Below are 24,652 nucleotides of genomic sequence, written 5' to 3'. Positions count from 1 at the left end.
TTCCCATTACAGGATTCTGTAAGTGTGACAATAAAATGATGCCTTCAGAAATGAGTCGTGAAATGGCAAATCCGAGACCATGGACCCGCCTCTGATAGGCTCCTCCTCCAAGCCCCCTCCTCACACACTTCCCTTGCCCAGACTGAGTCAAATCCCTTTCACAGGCTTCAAGTTCTGGAGTTGATGATTTTATCCCCCCTTTTCTTTTGGGTAGCAAAAAGATGAACAAATCGAGTCCTTTGTGCTGAATTAAGCTACACCAAAATTTCTGTGCACCTTTCTAAGAAAGAAAAAAAAATTATATTATTGCAGCAAATGGTACATGTAATGCCTGTGAAGTTCCTAGGAGAAATCCTGGCCCCCAAATTGTGCCTACTCGCTATTTAATGCTGCTACTAGAGTGCAGAAAAGAACCAGCTCATTAAAGCTGCCTTTGACCAGGAAAAGCACCTGTGCCCTGCCTTCTGCTTTGGGAGAGACATTCGAGGGACCTGGACCCTTTCCTCTTGAGAAGTTGAGGCCCTGTTAGTGGCAAAACCCACTGCCTTTGCCTCCTAGAAAAGACAGAAATTCTGCCTTTGTTTGAATATGTTTAAAAATATTTTTCTCAAGAGCAAGAGCTACAAACACCCAGGAGAACAGATCTCGTGCTCATATCTGAGTGTCTTGTCACGTTAGTAGCCAACGATGAAGCAGCACCATGGCTTGTGATAAAGGAGAGTGACAAACTGGGTCTATCTATAGAGAAAGGAGTCACCCCTGTTTAAGGATGTGAGCTCTCAAAGCATCCCTTCTGGCAAAGACCGATTGCTGTCCTCGAGTCCCTTATCTTCTTTGTTGTAGGACTTGGAGTGTTAGCTGGCCACATGGATGTCAGAGAAAGACTACATTTCCCAGGTTCCCTTGCAGCTATGTAGGGTCACATGACTAAGTGGTGGCCAATAGGAAGTGATGTGTGTAACTTCTGGGTCTTGCCCTGGCCTTCCACTTTCCTTCATCCCATTGGATACCATCCCATGTGGCCTGCTGGGTGGGGCATGCAGAGGAAGGAACCAACCAAGGGATAGCAGAGCAACAAGAGGGAAGGGGTCTGGGTTCTGACCTTTTGGAGCTGCTGCAACAGCCCCAGAATTCTTACATCTGGATTACTGCATGAGGGAAAATTTTAACCTCCTGTCTTTTTTTATTTATTTATTTATTTTTTAATAATGTTTAGTTGTAGATGAACATAATACCTTTATTTGTTTATTTATATATGGTGCTGAGGATTGAACTGCATCACATGTGCTAGGTGAACACTCTACAACTGAGCCACAATCCTAACCCCTAACCTCCTGTCTTCTTCAAGCCAAGGTATTCTGCCTATCTGGTGCAGCTAACAAATTTATATTCTAAATGATCCATTCCACAAATGTCTTTTAAATTTAAATCAACTCAGTCACGCACACAGGAAGCATTGAGGATAGCCAACTAGTGTGCTAGGTGCTACAGATTCAAAGACAAGAGCATACAACATCCTCCAAGAAATTCTAGGAAGAGCTGATGGTCTTCTTTAATAACAACTTTAATGGCTAAACAAATTCCTGAGGTAGGAGCGCAAAATTCCACTGTTATGATCCCAAAATATACTCACTGTAACCCCAGCCTCCTAAGATACTCTTTTTTCTGTAAAGGATGGAATAGTAAATATTTTAAGCTTTGTGGGCCACATGAGCTCTCTCATAGCTACTTACCTCTACCACTGTAGGGGAAAGCAGTCATGGAACATACTAAAAAATAGGTGTGACTGTTTTCACATACAACTTTTTTTATAAAAAAGAGGGAACAGGAGGCTGGAGTTTGCTGATCCCTGCTCTGTTCAAATATGTAATAGAATAGCCTTCTCTTTGAAATTTATAAGAAGTATGTTAAAAGATCTGAGAATTTTTAGAACCTGTTTAATTTCATTTAAGCTAGGTTTCCCAAATTCATCAAACCTCTTAACATGTTTTTTTAATGCTTATTAATATCCCAGAACTGGCCTTCTGAACATGCTGTAGCAAACACTGGCTAAGTAGATAACTTTGATCATTAACACATCATTTTAGACACATATAAAATATAGACCAATACAATGACCACCTGCAATGTTGATCATTCAACAAAGACAAAAAAATAAAGCATCACATGTGTGAACAAAGGTCCTTACACAGTTCTCTGGATTCTACCTTCCCAACAGGACCTTCTCTTTTGAATTTGATCTTTACCATCCCTATGCACGCGTTCTACTTTTTACTAAATATCCACAAATTCCTAACAACATAGAAGCTCTCTTTTGCATGTTGGCAAACTTTTCATAAATCTTCTCCAACTTGTTCTTTTTTTTTGCACAGTATTTGGGAGTTGGCCACGTAGTAACGTAAAGTTCTAGTTCATTTATTTTCATTGCCACTTAGCTTTCTGTTAAATGAACATACCATAATTTATCCATTTGCCTAGAGAAAGCTTGTTATTTCTCTCTTTCACTATTATACACACTGTGCCTATAAACATCTTTGTACATGTTTCCTTATTTCCATATAGAAGTGTTTCTCTAAGGTGTAGACATAGGAGTGGAATTATGTGTTTTCAAGTTTACTTGAAAGTAGATTCAGAGTCCCCTCTGGTGGTGTTTAAGAATTCTCACTACTCAAATCTGGTATTATCAGATTTTTTCATATTTTTTTTGCCACCTGAGGGGTATGAAATGCATACCTGGGTGTGGTTCTGATTTACAGTGGCGGGATTCACAGTTGAGCCTGTCTCTCCTCTCTCTAGACCACGTGGTAGGATATTTCTGTCTTAAGTCTTCTCAGGGCGTTCTGGCATTGGCCAAAGCCGACAGGTGCATCTGAATTCCTAAAAGGATCCAGGGCTGGTGACTGACTGAGACTTTCAACAGAAACCTGTGAGTCTGTCGCAAAGGTGACTTTCACATTTCCCTCGAGTCTTTGACTGAAGCTGCCTTGCTAATAAAGGAATGTGGGCTTTGGAGTCAGGCAGACCGGGTTCAAGTTCCAGATGGGTCACCTTCTTCATATCACTGTGGGCAGGTTTCCTCATCTCCTGGAGGTCAGGTTCTGCAGGGGTAGGCAGGGGAGGGGCCCCTCAGAGGGCTTGGGAGAGCTGAACGGAGGGTGCACAAGAAACACCTGGGCCGGGGCCTGGTTCATGCAGGCTCTTGATTGTTCTGTCATTTTGCAGAGATTTAAGAGACATGAGTCGGAGCTACTCTTATTTCCTTCACGCGCTCCATGCCTCAGTTTCCCCCACAGGTCAGGGTGTTACTGTCATTTTGCACACTGAATGTCTGACTGCAAAACTGAATGACTTTCAGAGCTGGACCCACTCCTTCCGGAAGGTGACAGAATGGTGGCTGAAAGGACAGCGTGCTTTGGAAACATGGCGCCTACACAGTGTTGTGGTGAGGCCTGCGAACTTCAGGGAGTACTTCGTGGTCGGCAAACACACCTCTGCCCTGGCTTTTTACAGAGCTCTTTGTGCTAGGTACCTGACTTTGCAGTAAGTCCTGGTCACTAATTGCCAGGGAAAGATAATGACCCCGAGTAACTAATCCTTTAAACTAGAGCTTGGGAGGTTTGCTGGTAGGTGAGGAAATACGCATGTTGGGTAGAAATCTAATACAATCAAGAGCGGGTCTCCCAAATAAGTAGATCAATCAATCAATCTCTGTTTCTCAGGAAGCCAAATCCCATGCGGCAAACAACAGACCCTCATCCTGTCGGCCTGGATTGGAAGCCCTGATTTGGAAAGGAGCCGCAATGCTACTTAAGAGCTAGTTCTCTGCGAGGCTGTAGCACCAAATGTGTTTCTGTTTTGGTTTTGACACTTTGAAAGGCTGGAAACAATTCCAAGTGTTGGCAAACTGTCCGTGGCCTGCGGTCTGGTTTCCGCCCACACCAGGCTGTTGCTCAAGTGCTGTTGTGAGGGGCACTAATGACTTCCCTTCTGCCAGGGCCAGTGGCCTCTTTTCAGCCCGCGTCTCCTCTGCAGCGTCTCAGTTCTGGAAGCTGGTGACCCCTGTCCCTCTTAGACTCCTTGGTGCCTGTGCCTGCCCCTCAGCTTCCGCAGGCTCTTCTCTGACCTGGGACCACTGTTCCCTGTCTCAGGGTGCCTCCTCTTCATCAGCCCCTTCCTTGGGGTAATCTCATCCACACCCATGACTGTAATGGCACCTGTTTGCCAGAATCCGCCCCCGCCACCAAGGCTTCCTTGGTTAAGACAGCTCTTTTCTGAGGTCTTGCCGACTTCTCATCTGCCTCCCAGCGTCTCACCTTGAAGCCTTCCTACATCCGGATGAGGTTAGGAAAAGCCCAGTCTGTTCACCGATGCACTTCATGATAGCCTTGGGCTCATTCATTCATTATTGGACAGAATTACCCGGCCTAAGCTTTGCCCCTAGCCCCACAAATGAGGTAACCGATTTCTGCCCCAGTCCCAAAGAAGAGCCACTTGTCTTAAATAAAAGTCCAAGCTGTGACCCTTTCTTTCAGAACACTGCATGCCCTTAGTAGCTCCCCAAACCTCTGCTCACTTGGAACAAGGCCCGGTTAATCAGGGGCCACATTTGCTGTTTGGACATATCCTCCTCCCTGTCTGTCCTCTCTTCCCTTAGTGACCCCATCCATGGGGACTCAATTGCTCTGGACATGGTTTGGGACTCCAGCCAATGTTGGCCTTCGGAATCTTTTACTTCAGAGGTGAGTCACACAGAAGAACTCTGGAATCACAGAGGTGGGGACAGTGGCTCCCAAGGCAGCCATCCCTGGCCGATTTTCTTCCGGCACCCTGGGGACCGACCTCCCAGCAGTGACAACAGGTCTAGGACACCGCAGACTCAACCCTGAGCTACAAACCACTTCCCGATGGTGTGCCACCACACTGGTCCCTCGCTCTCCTGACCTGCACGGTCCAGAGGGGAGGAAATGAGGGCGACAGGTAATCTTCAACGTGCATTACTACAGCACAAGCCTTGTTCTGAGTGCTGTGTACGAATTATTTCACTTAATCCTCCCCACAATCTTAAGAAGTGGGTATATTACTGTCACCATTTTATAGATACAGAAACTGAGGCCCAGTGGGTGTGATTATTTGCCTAAGGTCACACGAAGAGTAAGTGGTCCAGCCAGGGTTGGAATCCAGGTCACCTGGCTGCAAGGCCAGTGCTCCTCACCACTGTGCTCTGCTTCGTCTTTAAGAAGAGTCTGGGCAGGGCCTACTCCCTGCCAACCCTGCTCCAGCAGAGAAGGCCGAGGAGAACCCTCATGTGCTTGAACAACACACTTTCCAGACCCAGCCCATTGCTACTTCTCCTGCCCTTGTAGAAAGCAACCCTGGCTGCACATGTTCCCAAGCTGGCCACTCCAGAACCCGTTTTCCTTTTCTTTTTTGATGCTGGGGACGGAACCCAGGGCCTCGCTCGTGCTAGGCAAGCGCTCTTCCACTGAGCCCCAGCCCCAGCCCAGGGTCAGTTTCTGCCACAGAACTTGGTGAGTGGAATAGAGAACACCTACCCAGATGGCAACCCCGACAGCCTGGGCACTTCCCTCCAGCCTTTCCTCCCTGTCAACATGGATTAACTTATGTTTCCAAAAAAGGTACCAGGTGCTTAGGGTGGGCCCTAGGCTACTGTGACCGCTGTCCTGAGAAGAAGATGGAAAGTGAACGCAGACACGGAGACGGAGGCTGGAGTGGCACAGCTGAGCCATGCGGAGGGTTCTGGGAGCTGGCGGACAGGAAGGCTCCTCCCTAGAGGTTTTGGAGGGAGTCCGCCCTGCGGGCCCCTGGATCTTGGACTTTCAGCCTCCAGAACTGTGAGACAATGAACATCCGTTGTTTGAAGTGCCCCAGGCAGAGCAGCTCTGTCTCTGCAGCCCTGCCACACTGCCATGCCCAGCTTCCAGCCCTCCCGAGAGGCAGCTCTGGGCCGGGCTCCTTCATTAATTGGTGCATTATAATTATACCTAATAGCGGGATTCATGGTGCCGTATGGGGAATGCACATCACCTAATGGGGTTATTTGTTTTGTGTCTGCCCCTCCAGAGCTGGCTTAGGCCCCACCATGAATACACATGTGTATCTATCACGTAAGGTGACATCTTACACACCGCTCCGTGTGGTTTTTCTCATTTGAAGACACAACAGGGCCATTCTTTTTTATTGTGATAAAATCTACATAAAATTCATCATCTTGAAGGTGTCCAGGTCTGGGGCCTTGGGTCTGTTCACGCTGTTGTTCAAATCTCACCACCCAGCCACCTCCACCCGAAACTGGACCCGCAGTCACACGACAGCAGCCCTCCCCCCGCCCAAGGGGCCGTTTTGGACACTCGTCACTCCCTCACTCTGGCATTCCACACTGATGCCACTTCTCCCTTCTCTGCATCTCTCGGGTTCTTCCTCCTCTCTCCATCTTCCCCTTCTGCCTTCAATCTGGCTGCCAGCATCTCACCTGGATCACTGGACCCCAGTGTCCCTGGACCCAGCCACCTTGGTCTATCTTCCATGTGGCCAGCAGGCAACTCTTTCTAAAAAATATAACTCTGATGTCACTTCCCTGCTTAAAATTGCACCGGCTCCTCCCTCCTGCAGATCGTCAGAGTCCTTTGGCATGGCATGCGGGACCCTTCTGGGCCAAATCTGGCCCTGCTCTCAGCTCTGCAGCCAGCAGCTGGGCCCAAGCTCTTGGCGTCTGTTAGGACGTGCGCTCTCTCGGGATCCCCGCGCGTCCTCCAGCGCGCAGTCCCACCTGGACGCCTGGGCATGTTCCCCTGCGTGGACTTATTTCTCTAAAGTCCTTTCTCCCTATCTCCTTCCTTCACTTCTCCACCTGATGGTTCCTGTTTAGTTATCAGGAAACAGATCAAATAGCACTTCGCAGGGAGGTGGCCGCTAGCTCCCCCGCCCTCCTCCTAGATCTTTACTGACAGTTGTCAGCAGTCACCTGGACCTCTCTGTGCAGCCGAGCACATAGTAGGCCAGTCACATGGTAGGCTCTCAGTAGGGCTTGCTGGGTTCCTTCAGCAGGCTCTGTGTCCTGTCCCTGACCCTGCTGGGGAGGACAGTTATGCCCCAGTGACTTCCCTGGGGCCGGGAAGGCAGTTCCCTTGCCTTCCAGGAGGCGCAAATGCACTGACATCAGTGCGGGGGAGGCAGTGGCTCCAACTGGGTCACCACGGGGCCTGCAGCCTGGGGCCGATGTCTCCCGGAGGTGAAGAAGGGGCTGGTGTCTCCCGCTGCATCCCACGGCAGCCCAGCTGAGAGTCCGTGGGGAGCAGTGAGATGCATCCGGGGCAGGGAAGGAAAAGGACACAGGGGAGAGGTGAGAGCAGACTCAAGGCCAGGAGCTTTCCAGGGCCCCATGGCGCGCTGCGCGGGCCCAGGTGCTCAGCCTCTGCAGGGGACCTTCTGGGGGAGAGAACAGGGAGGCCCAAGGTCAGGCTTCAGGAGTGTGCGTGGACATGACCCAGGGATACACCTCCGCACCCGCTCTCCCCGCCACCTATTTTCTCCCTAGGCCCCTGGTCAAATATTCATTTAAGGCAGGAGCAGGACATGTCACTCTCCCTCAGGTCCTGAGGCGCCCTCTGAACACCTGATCTGTTCTCGTCCTGGGTCACCTCCGCCCCTCGCCCTGCTCTTTCTCTGGGGCGCTCGGACTCTGCGACACTGTCACTCTTTTGCTCATGACTGTTCATTGCCTGCCTCCTACAAGGAGGATGGTCTCCTCCCAGCTCAGAACAAGATCTGGTACTGCCTAGAGCCCGGGAGGGCGTGGGAGGCACTGTGGCCCTCTGGATTCGTGGGTCTGTGGCTTTGACCAACCACGGACTGAAAATACTTAGGGAAACACCTGCACCTGGACTGAACTCGTGCAGACTTGTTCTTGTCCTTATTCTCCACAGAATACTGTTTAACAAGTCACACAGCTCTGACATGGTGTGAGGAACGTGACAATTTAGAGGGCTTAAAGTACACGGGATATGCAGTTACGTCGCCTCTATGCCATTTTATATAAGGGGCTTGAGCATCACAGATATTGGTGTCCATGGGGGTCCTGGAACCAACCTCCACACATTCCGAGGGAGGGCTGTGGGGTGCCAACGTCAGACTTCCCCTGGTCTGGATGATCTTCTCAGAGAGCCCCAGGGGTTTTCCTGAGTGGGCGCCACAGGCCATCGGCACCCCAGACCTGCCTGACAATGAACCTGAACTTCCAACTGTCATGACAGGGCAGCGTTTCAGGACCAGGGCTGTTGGGTGCCGCCATCACCCAGCTGGGCCCACACTCAACAAATAATAAACCCATCAGACTCAGGAGGTGCCCAGGAGACCTGGGAGGGGTTGAAAGTAGGTTGGTCCATGGTGCCACCTGTTTATTTCATTCATCCCTGACCTCCTGCAGCGGTCCCAGCCCAGGGAGCGGTGGCCACTCCCATCTTTACAGAAGACGAAGCAAGCCCTGTGCCATGGGTGAAGTGACTTGCTCAAGGTCACCTGAGAAAGCAGCAGGCCTAGGTGGCAGCATCTGAGTGGAGTTTGGCACTGATTAGGTGCTAATGAACACCACAGAGAAGCCAAGGCAGGAACGCAGTGACCCAGGTCCCCCGCGTCCCTTCTAAAATGCTGCCCCTTATCACCCTGGGCTTTTCCATCCGGGGACAGCTCAAATTCTGGTCTGAAACACCTGCAAAAAGATTGGCCATTTTCAGGGTTCCAAGGGCCCCCAAATCCTGTTGATAGGTGCCATTGATCAGCTGAGGGAGGACAGTACTACCCCTTACCACTTCTCTATCGACACAGTCACACTCCAGAAGAGAAAAACTGCTCCTTACAAACATGAGGGGAAAAACCAGCATTTATTTTTGCAACTCCTGAAGAGTTTCAGAACCCGTAATTAAGGAAAGAAGGACTCCTGCCAAGGGGTATTAGCCATTCTGTCCTTCCCCCCGCCGCTCCTCCACTCCCCCACCCCCCAAAGAAAGAGAGGAAACAAAGCTGGCCTCGCCACGTTGAGATTACCTGATACTTTGATTAAGGAAGAATAAATGGGTCACCCCATTGGCTCAGAAGCTGCAGCCACACAGAACGGCATCCCTCTGAACACCTGATCACCATGGTGAGGCTCTGCTGTCGCTAAGTGGAGACAAAGGCAGAGCTCCTGCAGCATTTGACCAAGGTCGCTCTGAAAATCAATGGCAGCACGAGTGCCAGACCTGGGGATCCTTGACTCCTGCTCCTTCCCGGCTGGTGTCCAGGCTGCCTCCCTCCAGGAAGCCTCCGCCAGCTGGTTGGCAATTACATTTGCTAAAGTCACTGACACTCCAGTGGCCAAGGCCACTTTCCCGCATTTGTTAGAGCGCCAAGTGACCCTCACTTTCCTGGCCTGCTTATGTTCAGGCGGGGGAACTCGGCTCTGACTCAGAACCAGGAGCCCACCTGCTAACTTCTAGGTTGGGCGAGTAGGAAGACAGAGAAAGGAGGAGGCTGTATTCCCGTCGCCTCTGGGGAAGTCCTGCATTCTAGACCTGTCTGCCTCACCGCAGTGAGTGACCTGGGGTGGGGGTTCCATAACCCCCATAAGCCTTGTCCTTCTTATCTGTAAAATGGGGTAATGCATCTGTTTTGCACAAGTTGTTGCAGATGGCTGTGGACAAGCCACATGGTCAGTTATAATAAGGCCCAGAGTGGGTCCCTAGTGTTTTTGCTGGATGTCTGATCCTGTAACCTGCAAAATGGAGACAGTCATTGTTCACATCACATTAAAAGAGATTGGAATATATATATATATATATATATATATATATATATATATATATATATATAATCTGTATACATATATTCACACACACACACATATATATATATATATATTGACCAGACTGAAAAATAAGTACCCTTTCTCATATACTGATTTTTAAAAAATTAATGTAACTGTAAGTCTTACACTTACTGTTTAGGAAAGCTAACAGAACACTATACAGTGGTCCTTGGTCTCTGTGGGAACACCCTGAGAATACCAGAATCTGCAGATGCTCAAATCCCTCATATAAAAATGGCAAAGTGTTTGCATGTAACCCAGTGAGCATCCTTCTGTGTACTTTAAATAATCTTGAGATTACTTTTAATACCTAGTACAATGTAAATGCTGCGTAAATAGTTGTTGCACTATGCTATCTAGGGAATAGCGAATCTGTGCATATTGAGAACAGAAAAAAATTGAAAATGTTTTTGATCCGTAGTTGGTTGAATTTGTAGATTCAGAACCTGCAGGTTTGGAGGGTCAACGGTCTTTCAGTTCTCTTTGAAAATGATGTCAAATCTTTGGAAATGATTTGATGAAAGTTTAGCTTGAACAGTCAACAAGTACATTTTCTATATACGAGTTGTCATTCAGGAGACACATGAGTCAAGGATGGAGAGATGAATGAGTCAAAGGAGCCCAGGGCCCCCTGTGAATCTGCCCCTTTGCTCCCCTGTGCATTCTGAATTCTAAGCTTAACACACTCACATCCCATATGCCAGGGCCGAGGCCTCAAACTGGATAGATGAGAGACAGAATCCTCCGTGTGACTGTCAGAATGACACACCCGTGGTCACTAGACCATGCTCTGCTGGAGGAGGGCACAGAGATGGATAGCTCCCCGGGGCTCACGTTTGGTCTAGGGAATTCTGAGGAGGAACAGAACCATCTAGAAGAGCTACCAGTGTCCTCTGAGAGGACTGTTTAGGTCTAGGGTGGGGAACCAGAAAAGTTATACATCGTCCATCCCTTGAACCCATAGGATCCCCTGTGGCTATCCAAATCCCCAGATGCTCAAGTCCCTTCTATAAAATGGTATAGCATTTGATGTAACCAACACCATCCTCCTGTGCACTTTAAATGATCTCTACGTTACTTATAATGCCTTGTGCAATGAAGAATTGAATGCAAGCAGCTGTTAGACTGTCATGTCTAGGTAATAGTGACAAGAAGAAGTCACCGGGTCGTGTTCAATACAGACAGAATTCTTTCCTCAAATACTTTTGGTCTGCGGCTGGTTGAACCCCCGGATGTAAAGGGCCAGTGTGGTTCTACTTATGGGTACCTGGTTTGATATCCAGCTCCTGACTCTTTCACTTAGTATCTGTGTGATACTGAGCTTTATCTAATCTCTCTGGGCCTTGATTTTCTCCTCTGTAAAATGGGGCAGCATTACTTGTCTGGTCAACAATATTTATTTTGAGGCTCATATTAGAAAAAGTTAAAGGTCTTCCAAAACTATAAAGGTATATACCTAAGTTTGAGCCTCTATTGTGATTTTGTGGTGGTGGAGACTTTGGGTCCCTACTTATTTCCCTTTGGGGGTTGTCTGTGTGGAGGTTTCGCCTTCATGACCTTACATTGTGCAAGAACTAACCTCTGAGAGGGGTTGCTAATAATATCCCCATGTTACTGATGAGGCAATTAAGGTCCAGAGAGGTTAACTAGCTTGCTCAAGGTCGTACAGCTAATTAATTGTGGTGGTGGCATTTGGACCCAGGCAATGGTACTCTGGAGCCCAGGCTCCTAACCTTGGGCTGTGACTTCTGAGAGCATGAAAAACAAAGAATACTTTGTCAGTAAACATAAAGGAAACATCTTAAGTTTCCCATCCTGCAGCAGTTCGGGGTTTATTGCAACCAGGAAGGCTGGAGACCCAAGGGTACCCCAGGCTGGAGCTGGGGGCAGTGAGGGGGACGGGTAGTGAGCTGTGGGTAGGGTGCCACCCTAGTAAACAGGAGGCAGAAGAGTCTGGGGGCAGAGGCTGGGTTTTGGCCTAAAGTCTCTAGGCTCTCTTCCTGGCACCTCCACCTACAAACTGCCCACCAACGGCTTCCTCATCTGTAAAATGGGAAGGTTATGCTAACCTCAAGGGGCTGTTGCAGGGGTTTAAGGAGCCAGGAGATGAGTACAAATGTCTTATTGCAGCTGATAACTGACACATAGTACCTGCTCACTAAATGGCCGCTTTCAGCCTCTCCCCGAGATGACTATTTTTTCTAGATGCTAAGGTGTAAGGCATGGTGGTCAGCTAGAAACCACCTAGAAAGAGAAAACCTGAAGGCAGAGAAGCTCAGTGGTTAGAATACAGGCCTGGGTCTGGCTATCTGAATTCATATCCTGAGCATTTACTAGCCTAGTGACCTTGGATATATCACTTAACCTAGGGCCTCAGTTTCCATGTCTTTGAGATGGGTATAATAATCATCTACTTGATAGGATTTGGGAGAATGTTAGATATTAATCCATGTAAAGCACTTAAAACAGGGTCCAGCTTATGGCAAACATTCCATAAAGCTAGCAGTCAAGATGGATCAGTCCCTTTTGTGTTCTTGGGCCATGTTTTATAATGCGAACCCTTGATTTCCTTGCGGAACCCCAGTCAGATCCTGGAAAGGCAGAAATCCCGAAGCCTGGCCTGTGATCAGGTCAGACAAACTGGAGCGAGGGCAGCTTCTCATCAGGTGGGCGGCAGGGATTTGAAGATTTGAAAAGGATGATAATGATCCCAGAAAACAGCTCCAGGGGTCCGGGGGCGCTCGTGTACCCCTGGACACACAATTGGGTTTCTGTGCTTTTTGCATTTGGAGACAGGTATGATTCACCTGAAGCGAATCATTTCACTTGTTTTGCTTTGGATAAAAATGAGCCCCCGGGCAGAGGGGCTTCAGCAGCCCATGAGTAGTCCCCACCTTGCTGGAGGGGAGACCTGGGTACATGGGGGGCGGAACGCAGAGGCCCCTCGGTTCCCCACGTGGGGAAGCACAGGACTGTCTCGCCCAGCCAGAAAATGTATTTGCAAGATTTGGTCAGAAAACGACGGGAAGACCCTGTTTTACTGAGAGGGAGGCGCAGAGGGAGGGAAGGGAGGAGAACAGAACAGAAAGAACAGAGGAAGGACACCGGACCCAGGCCATCCCCGCGGCCCGGAATCCGAACGGCCACGCTGCGCTCCTTTCATCCCGGGAACTCCCGACCTGCTCCCTGTCCAGCCCGCGTCTGCCATTTAAACCAGCGGTGTCTCCGCCACAGTCACGGCGACGGCGACGCGTGCGGCGCAGGGCGCCCGCAGCCCGCAGGGGAGGTGGAAGCGCCGCGCGCCCGGAGCCCCGCGCCCCGCGCCCCGCACCCGCCCGCCCGCGCCCCGCGGCCCTACCTGAGCTGGCGCGGCTCGCAGTCCACGCCGGGCAGCAGCAGCCGGGCCGCCTGGCGGACGTCGTCGCTGTCCATGGAGAAGCTGCGGCGGTGGCCGGCGTGCGCCACGGCCACCCGGATCCACTCCATCAGCGGCGGCAGCACGAGGAAGGGCCTGCAGCGGGTGGAGGCATGCGGGGACGCGCCGTTAGGGCGGCAGTGGCTGTCGCTCGGCCCCTCCCCTGCCGTGGTCGACCCCTCCTCCTGGCCCCCCGCCACCCCGCTTCCCTGGAGACCCTGCCTCTGACTTCCCGAGAAGTGGGAGAGTCTTCGGAGACATCCCGACCCCACCGGTGACCCCGGGGCAGGCTCTCCAGAATCGTTGGACCTCAGTTTCCTCATCTGTAAAACGGGGACCCTGTGACCACGGAAGCCTACGATGTAGCTAGGCTGTGAATACTATCCCTCTCCGCATCATGTGAACGTAAAGGAGATGAGTCACTTAAAGCCCCAAGCACAAGGTCTGGAGCCAGCAGAAAGCTGGTGCGCAGCCGGTGCCAGGGTTCTTGAGGCTCCTGACTCGGGCCCAGTTCTAAGGTGTCCTCTAAATCTCTCCTCCATCCCCAGCTTGCTTCCTCACACCCTCTGGAACTCACGCAGGGCTCATCCTTACCCAAGCACCGGTTGCCAAAAGGCTGTGGTATCTGGCAAAGGTATAGAGAACCACCTTTCCCAGGAAGCCAGGCCCGTCGGTGGCCCAGGAAAGCTGGACTCTTGGGATCCTGGTCACATCCCTGAAACTGGGAGCCTCAGGTGTCTCACCTGCCAGTGGAATATGGTGGTGGTCTGGTGGGGTCCAGATTGTTGCAGGCATCGACTGAGACGTCGCTCTGGACAAGCATTACTTCCTCAGTGTCTGTATGCATTGTATGTGTGTAACATATCTGTCTTTCTATTCCTTCTAGTGATTATAAACGCTGTCCTCATGCTAGGCTTACTAGGGGGACAGGGGCTTTTTAAAAACACTGATATTTTAGTCCTACCCCAGGATTCTGATTTAGTTGGTCCAGGGTGGAAAAAGCAACAGTAGTTTTTAATACCAACCATGCAAATTTAGTGTGCATAGAAATTACCTGGAGGGTTTGTTAAAATACAGATTGCTGGTCCCACCCCCAGAGTTTCTGAATTAGTAGATCAGGATGGTCCCACCCCCAGTTTCTGAATTAGTAGATCAGGAACTTGCATTTTTAGCCAGTTCCTGATTCTGATGCTGCTGGCCTGGGAATACCTTTAAAGAACTTATACTCTAATGTAATTGTGGGAGGGCCTGGGAGTCAGGTGACAGGCGCTAACATGCTGGCCCTAGCTCCTGAGATGCTGATTGGATAGGGTCCAAGAATACAGGTTTTTTTTTTTTTTTTTTTTTTTTTTTTTTTGCGGTGCTGGGGATTGAACCCAGTGCCTTGTGCTTACGAGGCAAGCACTCTACCAACTGAACTATCTCCCCAGCCCAAGAATACAGTTTTAACAAGCAGCCTGTACGATTCTGATTGAGAAATGCACCATGCAGACCCAAAAGATGGCCTGCCATTCAGCAGGGCCTGGACTTGACTGAAGCAAGGGGGCGCTAGGGAGCACAATTTAAGGAGACCAGGGGATCCATACAGGTTCCAGGCACCTCTGTGGTCTTCCCCCTTGCCCTGGGACTGCCACTCAGCTCAGCATGGCTGCCATTGGAGCTGACCCACTGTGATAAACAGATGTCATAAAGTTCTTGGTGGCAGAGTCAGAGAGTCAGACCTATGTACAGGATGCTTCTAAGGTGCACCAGTTTAGCCTTTTACATTCCTCCCAGTTAACTCCATTCATGATCTCATCCAAGTACAGGGCCGAGCTCCGAGCTAGCTGTGAGCGTGCCCATTTCACAGATGGAGAATGGGAGTTATTGAGGTTCAGAAACATGCGGGGATCACACGGATGTGAGAGCTGGGAGTCAGACCCCAAATATTTGACTACGCAGCCGGTAACCCCTTGTGATACCAGTATTCTCTTGTCCAGCTTCCCAGCATGCACCCTGTTACCCACCCGGCGCTCGTTACCCTGGGGGAACTGATTTGGTCACGGAGCCCCAGTGCCATGCCATGCTCACGCCTGGCCATGCACTCTCTTCCCTGTGCGCAGGGCCTCCAGTCCCACTGGACCTTCAAACCGTAGTTCAAATCCCACCTCTTCTAAACATTTGTCCCCATAACTCTGCCCCACGTGGACCCAGCAGAAGACTCTTTGGCCCTGCAGATGCCCCGTTGGTGGGTAAACTCCACAAGAGCAGGGACCTGGGACCGCTCAGGCCACTACTATAGCTACAGTTGCAGGACCGTGTCTGGAGCCACTTAATAAATATTTGTCCATGAAACAGATTGACTTACCAATTTCTTACTGGGTGAAACTAATAAAATGGAGTTCCTGGACCCACAGACCTGTGGAGCAGCTCCTAGGGAATTTCCGCCTGCATCTGCCTGCTACTTAGGCTGTCTCCTTCATTCTTTCACTTTCTCCATCACCTAAACTGAATCAGGCACTCAATAAACACACACTGACTTGAAATTGAATTGGATTCTACTGTCTGGGGTGATGTGGAACTTATTTTTGTCACTGAGTCTCCATCACCATCGGAAACCAGCCCCAAGAGCAAAGAGCACTCCTCTCTGGGTTGTTTTTTAGAGGTACACCCCTTCTTCCTTGACTCAGTGGTCCCCCAGAAGTGCAGCCCATGACCCCCAGTCCCTGGGGAGCTGTCTCTCTCTCACTGAACTGCCCTTGGGCTGCTGCCTTTCATGTCAGAGGCCCAGGGTACACAGCGGTACCTGAAGAAAACCAAAGAGAAGCAGAGAGAGGCTCTGCAGCTGTCCACGGAAGGAACGCCTTTACCAAGACAGCTGGCGAGCCCCAGAATAAGAAAGCTTGAACCCCGGGGGTCTGGCCTCTTCTGGAATTTTCTATGTACCTATTCTCTTCTTTCAACATCATCTCTTTTAGTCACTCTGACCTCAATAGTTTATGAGCTCATGAATTCTTTGCCAGCAACTCATTAAAAAATCTTCTTATCTTGTCTGCTCAGAAGGGGAAAACCAGCATTATTTGTGATGTTTTATTTGGAGGAGTTGGAGATGGGAAAGAATTCTAGGGCCTTGAGTCAAGGAGAGGGTGGAGAATGCTCAGGAAAAAGAATATTGCATTCTCTTTGAATATTTCCTAAGGGCACCGTGCTCCACTGGCTACCTGCTTTAGTCTGATGTCAGTATCCACTGAACCCTGGAAGCAGCCTGTGGAGCTCATTGTTTTGCAAAGACCCTGAATTCACACTCCAAGTCCTGGTTCAGGAGAATCTGGGGTGGGGCCTGGGCACCTGCATTGCACAGTGGCTCCCCTAGGAATTCTAGGGCAAACCGTCTTGGTTAGCCCCTGCCTGGGATGAGCAGGGGGAGATGGCAGACTCGGACAGTGGTAATAGTGGACAATGGTCCCTGGAGGCCGTGCAGTACGGAGGTTAGGAGCCTGGGCCAAGGACACAGACAGGCCAGGAGCTGGGCTCCAGTTTCCCCCTGGGGGCTGTGTGCTATGGTTTAAATGTCTGTGTCTCCCCCAAACTTCATGTTGACACTAAGTCCCCAGCAAGGAGGTGTGGCCTTGGGAGGCGATCCCGATCCAGTCATGAGGGCTGCACTCTCCTGACTGGGATTAGAGATTGAGCAGAGTGCGCTCTTGTCCCTCCTTCCCTTTCACCAAGTGAGGACACTACCGTCTCCCTCTGGAGGAAGAGAGCAGCCGGCCCTAGACACCAATACTGTTGGTCTCTTGACCTTGGACTTTCAGTCTCCAGAACCGACTGTTTATAAATTAGCCAGTCTGTGGTATTTTGTTACAGCAGCAAAAATGGACTAAGACATAGTGGATCACGGAATGCAATTTTCTCATTGGAAAAACGGGGATAGTAACAGTGTCTACTTCAGAGGCTGAATAATGGCCCCCAAAGATGTCCACATCCTCATCACTAGAACCCGTATTTTACCTGGCAAAATGTGTTTTGTTTTATCTGGCAAAATGGACTTTGCACATGAGACTAAGTTAAGAATCTTGAGGTATTCCAGATTAGACAGGTGGACCCAAGTACACTCCCAGCGATCCTTACAAGAGGGAGGCAAGAAGGCCAAAGGAGGAAGGGGGCTCCGGACACCTGACGCAGGAATCCTGCAGGGAAGGAGTCAGGAGCTGAAAGGAAGGCAGGCGGCCTCCAGAAGCTAGAAACAGATTCTCCCCAGCTCCTCCGGGAGGTTCTGGCCTGCCGACCTTTGACTTTAGTCCAGTGCATCTGATCTTGGACTTCCGACCCCCAGAACAACAAGAGAGTTGTTCTGTGCTGTTTTAAGCCTCCACATTTGTGGCAAGTTTTTTTTTCACAGACACAGGGAACAAGTAAGAGTGTTATTGTAAGAACAAGGTGATGTATGGTTCTGGCTCCTGGACCCAAGAAACTGCTAAGTTTTTTAAATTTATTTTTTAGTTTTTTGTACCAGTGACTGAACCCAAGGGTGCTTAACCACTGAGCCACCTCCCCAGCCCTTTTTATTTTTTACTTAGAGACAGGTTCTCACTGAGCTGCTTAGGGCCTCGCTAAGTTGCTAAGGCTGGCTTTGAACTCGCGATCCCCCTGCCTCAGTCTCCTGAGCCGCTGGGATTACAGGCGTGCGCCACTGTGCCCGGCTTCAGTAAATTCTTATCACCAACCCTGTTTCTGGCATCACCATCCCAGCTGGATGGAGGAAAAGGCCTAGCTCCCTGTAGGAGGGACACAGAAGCCTGTCCCCACCCTCTTTGCAAACCGAAGCAAACCTTCGCAGTTGCTACAGACTTCCCTTTACAAACTAGGTGGCCTGACTTCTCGTCCTTGATATTTACTGAGTCTTTCACAGGCTGGAGAGGAGTTTAGATGTTTGACTGTGTTTTAGGAAGCTCATCATTCCAGAGATCCGGGGAGCAAAGAAAAAGCCGCTGAGCTGATAGTAGACAATGCCCAGCGTTGGTTTCTATGGCAATACACTTGTAATCTCACTGCATCTGTGGACACAGAAGCCAGGAAGATGGCAGAGGTAAGAGGTGGCCAGGCAGGTTTCCATAGCGACAGCCCTACTGTGTGAAGTGTGGTCAGGCTGCCCCCCTCCCCTCCCCCTCCGTGGTTCCTGCAGGAGAGGAGGGAGCCCAAGAAAGGGCTCCAGGTGAGTGAGCAGAGCTTCTTGAACATGAGCGTGCCCATGACTCTCCTGGTAGTTTTTTTTTTTTAATGTAGATTTCATTTTGGAGAGTCTAGGACAGGGCCTGAGAATCTACATTTCTAATGAGCACCAGGTGACGACGGGGCTGCTGGTCTCTGGACCGCATTTTGATTAACCAGGCCCTAAGAATACTGTGACTTAAGCCAGAAACCAGAGAAGGTGAATTTGATTCCTGTATTTAAAGGAGGATGTGGGGCCAGACCTGACCGAGCTTCTGTCGGGATCAGAGGCAGCAGACAACGAATGGAAGGTGGAAGCACCTGGCTGGAGCCTCAGGTTGCCCGAAGCCCAGGTCGCGCTCTGCCGAGCCACCGAGGGGAAAGCTGGTGTCTGGTGATTCCAGCTTGGGTCTTGGAGGTGGGTTCTGCCTCGTGGCGGGATTCTTGTTCAGTCTTCCAACCATCCTCGGCCCTCTTTCAGTCTTGGGGAGTTCTTTCTGACTAAGCACATGTCCCCTAATCTGAAGAGTATTTTGAATTCATGACAATGTCTAGAATCTTCCTGAAAATAAAAACCCTTAAAAAATACACCTGTGAACACTAATGTTATATGTCAACTTGCCCAGGGCACAAACTACCCAGATATGTGGTCACACTTAGTCCGGGTATTGCTGTGGAGGCATTTGTTTATTCAGTGTGGAGAAGATCAACATTTAAATCAGTCGACTCTGAGTAAAGGGATTGCCTCCAAAACGTGGGTGGGTTGGGCGCAGTAATGCACACCTGTAGTTCTAGCTACTCAGAAGGCTAAGGCAGGAGGCTCTCAAGTTCAAGGACAACCTGGGCAAGACTGCCTCAAAATAAAAAATAAAAAGGGCTGGGGATGTAGCTCAGTGGTAGAGCACCCCGGGTTCAATCTGCAGCACCAGAGGAAAAAAAGAAGAGGGCATTCTGCCTCCGAGGACCCTGGACTGACTGCCAACAGCCGCTCTTCCCTGGTCTCCACTTGCCAGCTCATGAGCCAGTTCCTGAAATTAAATCTGTGTATGTATAGCACATTAGGGTTCTCAAGAAAAGCAGGAACTATAGTCTATGTGCTTGTCGATAGATGGATTATCACCTATTTATCTCTACCTACCTATTGATTTATTGATTGATCGGTTGATCCAACGATCATCTGTATCAATCCACCTATCGATCAATTTCTCTCTCTATCCACCCATCCACCCATCCATTCATCCATCCATCTACTGATTCATCTATCCATTCATCCATTCATCCATCCATCCATTCATCCATCCATCCATCCATCCATCCATCCATCTATCCATCCACCCATCTATCCATCCACCCATCCATCCATCCATCCATCTACCCATCCATCTTTCCATTTATCCATCCACCCATCCATCCATTCATCTTTCTATCCACCCATCTATCCATCCATCCATCCATCTTTCCATCCATCTATCCATCCACCCATCCACCCATCCACCCATCCATCTAGCTATCTGTTCATCTTATCTATCCACAGCCCACACCCTGCTGGTGTTCCTCTGCGGAACCCTGGCTGGCACACCCCTCGGTGAGACGAACTCTGTGCAGGATGCCCGCTCCCCTCTCGGCCAGACTCCGCCCCCTTTACCATCATGCAGAGTTGGCTGAGGCAGGGAGGAGTCCTGGGGGGTGGTCACAGGGAGGACACTTCTCAATGTCCCAAGTGCGCAGACACTCTACTTGAGGACCATGGAACAAAGGCAACTTCGGCAGGGTCGACGCTTTTCAGGGAAAAGTGAAGCATTTTGTGTCAGAAGGTCAAGTGCGGAACTCAGCCCCATTTATGGTGATTACACAAATTGCCTGAAATGGGGAAGCACCAGGGGCGCTAGGTGAAGAGGTGGCCTCTGTTGATGGTGCTGCTGGTACATGTGACTGACCGCAGTCACGCTCGGCCTTCCCGTCACCCGTTCTGAGGGGGGTGACTTAGGGGGCTGGAGCGCTGAAGTACAGTGTGCGAGACAGAAACGGCGAGAGCCCGCACCTTGTCCAGCAGGGCTGCGCGTGCCCAGCCCTCTCCTTCTCATCCCGCAGAAGGACTGCATTTCTCCTCCCGACTCCTGCTGCCCTGGGACGTGGCTCCCTCACTCACCTCCCTGTGCTCCCTCGATCTCACCCTCCTCCCTGTACCTTCCCCATCGGCTTTTAACCTCTCACAGATTAAAGAGCAAAGCTCTGAGGCCTGGTCCTCCAGGAGCACTGGTCCTCCAGGAGCACTGGTCTAGATGTTCCATGCAGTTCCCCGTCTTTGGGGACCCCAAAGTCAGTCACCGGGAGGCCAGTGAGGAAGCACATCCTGCCCCAGCCTGCTTGCTGGGCATATTTGTTTCCTAGGGCTGCTGTGACACACGGCCACAAACCTGGTGGCTTAACACAGCAGAAAGTATTTCCTCCCGTTCTAGAGGCCAGAGTCCGAAGTCCAGGCGCTTCTGCCCGTGGCTCCGGGGAGTCTGCTTCTTGCCCCGTTGGGCTCTTGACAGCTGCTGGCATTCCCTGGGGAACGGCTGTATCACTCCAGTCCCAGAGTCTGTCACCTCCCCTCTGTGGCTGTCGAGGCTCCCTCACTAATAAGGAAGATCGTGGTCATATTCAGGACCCACTGAGGGGACCCTGGATAATCTGCCCAGCTCAAGATCCTTAAAGAGTCTCATCTGCAAAGACAGTGCTCACAGGTCCCGGGCATTGGGAGCTGCTGTCCTGGGGGTCCCAGGTATTAGGAGCTACTGTCCTGGGGGTCCCGGGCATTGGGAGCTGCTGTCCTGGGGGTCCCAGGTATTAGGAGCTGCTGTCCTGGGGGTCCCGGGCATTGGGAGCTGCTGTCCTGGGGGCCCCGGGCATTGGGAGCTGCTGTCCTGGGGTCCCGGGTATTGGGAGCTGCTGTCCTGGGGGTCCCAGGTATTAGGAGTTGCTGTCCTGGGGTCCCAGGTATTAGGAGTTGCTGTCCTGGGGTCCCAGGTATTAGGAGTTGCTGTCCTGGGGTCCCAGGTATTAGGAGTTGCTGTCCTGGGGTCCCAGGTATTAGGAGTTGCTGTCCTGGGGTCCCAGGTATTAGGAGTTGCTGTCCTGGGGGTCCCAGGTATTAGGAGTTGCTGTCCTGGGGGCCCGGGTATTAGGAGCTGCTGTCCTGGGGGTCCCAGGTATTAGGAGCTGCTGTCCTGGGGTCCCGGGTATCAGGAGCTGCTGTGGTGGGGGTCCCGGGTATTGGGAGCTGCTGTCCTGGGGGTCCCGGGTATTAGGAGCTGCTGTCCTGGGGGTCCCGGGCATTGGGAGCTGCTGTCCTGGGGGCCCCGGGCATTGGGAGCTGCTGTCCTGGGGTCCCGGGTATTAGGAGCTGCTGTCCTGGGGGTCCCAGGTATTAGGAGCTGCTGTCCTGGGGTCCCGGGTATCAGGAGCTGCTGTGGTGGGGGTCCCGGGTATTGGGAGCTGCTGTCCTGGGGGTCCACTATTCAACCGGCTGCTCCTGTCACCGCGGGCTTCCCTCCATGCCTACCCAGGGCCCAGCGCCTCGGGTCTGGAGAGCGCAGGCTTCGAGCTGCTTCTCACGTGCTTGCAGGGACCAGCAGCCCGGCCAGTGCCCTCCTCCTGAGGACACCGACAGCCCAGGGAGGGACCACAGCCTCAGAAGTGGGAGCCACGGGCCGTGTGGGGCTGCCCCAGAGCCCGCGTGCTGCCTCGCTCGGAGAGTAAACAGCCAGGAGAAGGCAGAGCCCCCCAGCCCGACCCCGGGACAGGCAGCTCCCGCAGCCGAGAAAGCAGGCCCGCCTGGTCCAGGCCAAGAGGCAATGGCCAGGGCTGGCCCGCAGGGGTCACCAGGGCTGCCTCTACCTCCAAAACGAGCACCAGAAAGTTGTACGAGGCAGCCCAGGCCTTTCAGAGGACACGGGCCCTGCCTCCGTGTGGCCTGGCTGTTAGGGGAGGCTCCTTGAAGTTTCAGCCCGGGCTCCGCTGTGCACCAGCTGTGGGAGCGTGGCTAAGTCACTTAACCTCTCTGTGTCTCTGTTTCCTCACCTACAAAACAGGAGGGATTTTAATGCCACCCCACAAGATGGTTAGGAAGATCAAGTGAGAGAATTTATGTGAGGTGCTTAGCACTTTGTAAAGGCTCAATAAAGTCTTATTTAGGGCTTGTCCTATGTGGGACATGGTTCTGAGTACTTTCTTTGGCTCATTTGATAATGACAAGAAGTCTAAAGTGTTATTATTGTCTTCATTCTACAGATAATGAAAGGAGGCCCAGAGGGGTTATGCAACCTGTCTAAGGGCACACAGCTATAAGCAGCAGCGCTGGAATGCAGACGCAGGTCGCTGGACTCAGAGGCAGGGCTCTTAGCCGTGTAGTGTATCACTTCCAGGCAGAGGCATGTGCAAAGGCCAGAGGCAGCTGGGGGCACGGGGCTTTGGAGGAACTCAGGTGGGTGCTGCTGGCCGGAGAAGAGAGAGCAAGGAAGGAGATGGACGGGTGAGAGGGGATGCTGGAGAGAGGCAGGGAAGGACAGGAGGCAGGGTCTTGCGACTTCCCGAATAAAACTGCAAGTTCCCGACATTTCATTCCTCAGTTACAATCGTAGTTGAGAACATAGAGGGGGAAAAACCTCAGAAAAAATACTTGAAAAGAAACACAAGAATGACTGAGGAGAATATGCAAAGCAATGGGTGAGCCATGACCCTCTCTTTGAAAAATTAACGGAGAATACCTTCACATGGTGGCGGAGACCGCTGGGGTCCTGCCATGTGTTCTTTTCTTCCTTAGTAATGAGATCCCCAAATTTTAATTGGCTCATGATTACCTAGCATAAAGATTATATTTTTTAAGTCTCTCTTGCACCTAGGAGACTGGTTCTTAGGATGAAGTCTGAGCAGAAGTTTCATATATAAGACTTTCACACAAGGCCCTAAAGGGAAGAGGTCCAAATTTCTCTGGCGTTCCTTCGTTCTATGGACAGGAAAGTGGGCATGATGGCTGGCACCTAAGCAGCCAAACTGGACCATGAGGTAGAAGCCATGTTGATGGAGGCAGAGCCACAAGAGAAGGAGGACTTGGATATCTGATAGTTGCATGATGGTACTAGCCCTGGATTCTTTCTTTCAGACTTTGTTACTATGAGACCAAATTTTTGGTTAAACACCTACTCTGAGCTGTCACTCATCACCAGACCTCATTCTAGTGACACATGTCAGTCCCTGCATGTAGGTCAAACCTCTACTTCTCCTATTTTCTGTCACCATGGTTTGAGTCTCTTTTCCTTTTAATCACGATCTTCCAAGGAACTTAAAAACTTGAGGCTCTATATTTGGTCTCAGAAAGTACATTTGTTAAAATGTGTGTTATAATGAATTCTGCGTGTTCATTTAAAGGTGTAAACTGAACCGTAGGAAGTTGAATTTGTTCATTAACCTTATGGAAACTCGCTGACAATGGCTTTGAGCTCATCATAATGAAGTCGACCCAGAAAGACAACAAGGGAGGTGCTCCTGGAATCAAAACCCATCTCAAAGTCTTCAGCAGTCAAAAATTTGCTCGCAAGTAAGAAATTTAAAATTAGCGGATCAGTTTGAAAATGCCATGCAGAATCTCTTCCACGAACCTAAACAGAGGGACATAAAGGAGAGGCAGAGGTGGCCTTGAGTTTGTCCCTGGGCTGTGACTTTGAGGAAAACAGTATGGCTCCCTGGTCCTACGCCCCTGAACTCACTCTGCCCTGCATCCGGGGTGAGCCGGATGGGCCACCTGGATGTGCCCACGCCGACCAAGCCAAACCCTTTAGAACAAGGCCCAGGCCCGGCCGTGGGACCCAGGAGGCTCCTGAGCGGAGGCAGCTCTGGCCCAGGCTCTGCTGCTCATGGCTGTGGACTGTGTATCCGGCCCCCTCGGGGCCTGTGTCTCAAGGCAGACTTGAAAGACGAGAGAACCTCTCTTCTAGCTTAAAATAATAGTAGAATGTTTTGAAAGAAAGAAAGAACAAAAACAGGGACAGAAGGCAGGTCGGGGGACACCGTGGGAGCTGCGTCCCATGAAGTTTCTGCTCTGATGACCATGCCGTCCACCTGTGCTATCCCCTGGCCCAGGGGCTGCGGAGACCTGAAAGGTGGCTGGTGTGACTGAGAAACTAGCATTTTAATTCATTTAAGTG

The 24,652-nt window shown here is 50.9% G+C and overlaps 1 protein-coding gene across 3 annotated transcripts in view; it reads right to left on the bottom strand.

Annotated features, from left to right (window-relative positions):
• The window catches only part of Abtb3 (ankyrin repeat and BTB domain containing 3), a 268,246-nt gene that overhangs the window by 55,098 nt on the left and 188,496 nt on the right, over nucleotides 1-24,652 (bottom strand). For all 3 annotated transcript variants that reach the window (XM_047551618.1, XM_047551620.1, XM_047551619.1), the window contains exon 4: nucleotides 13,218-13,370. In XM_047551618.1, the coding sequence (XP_047407574.1) occupies nucleotides 13,218-13,370 (153 nt within the window). The remainder of the gene's footprint in view (nucleotides 1-13,217; nucleotides 13,371-24,652) is intronic.

The sequence above is a fragment of the Sciurus carolinensis genome, chromosome 4, assembly GCF_902686445.1.
Source record: "Sciurus carolinensis chromosome 4, mSciCar1.2, whole genome shotgun sequence".
Lineage (NCBI taxonomy): Eukaryota > Metazoa > Chordata > Mammalia > Rodentia > Sciuridae > Sciurus > Sciurus carolinensis.
Note: the sequence above shows the minus strand (reverse complement) of the source record. Positions and strands in the feature narration are given on the sequence as shown.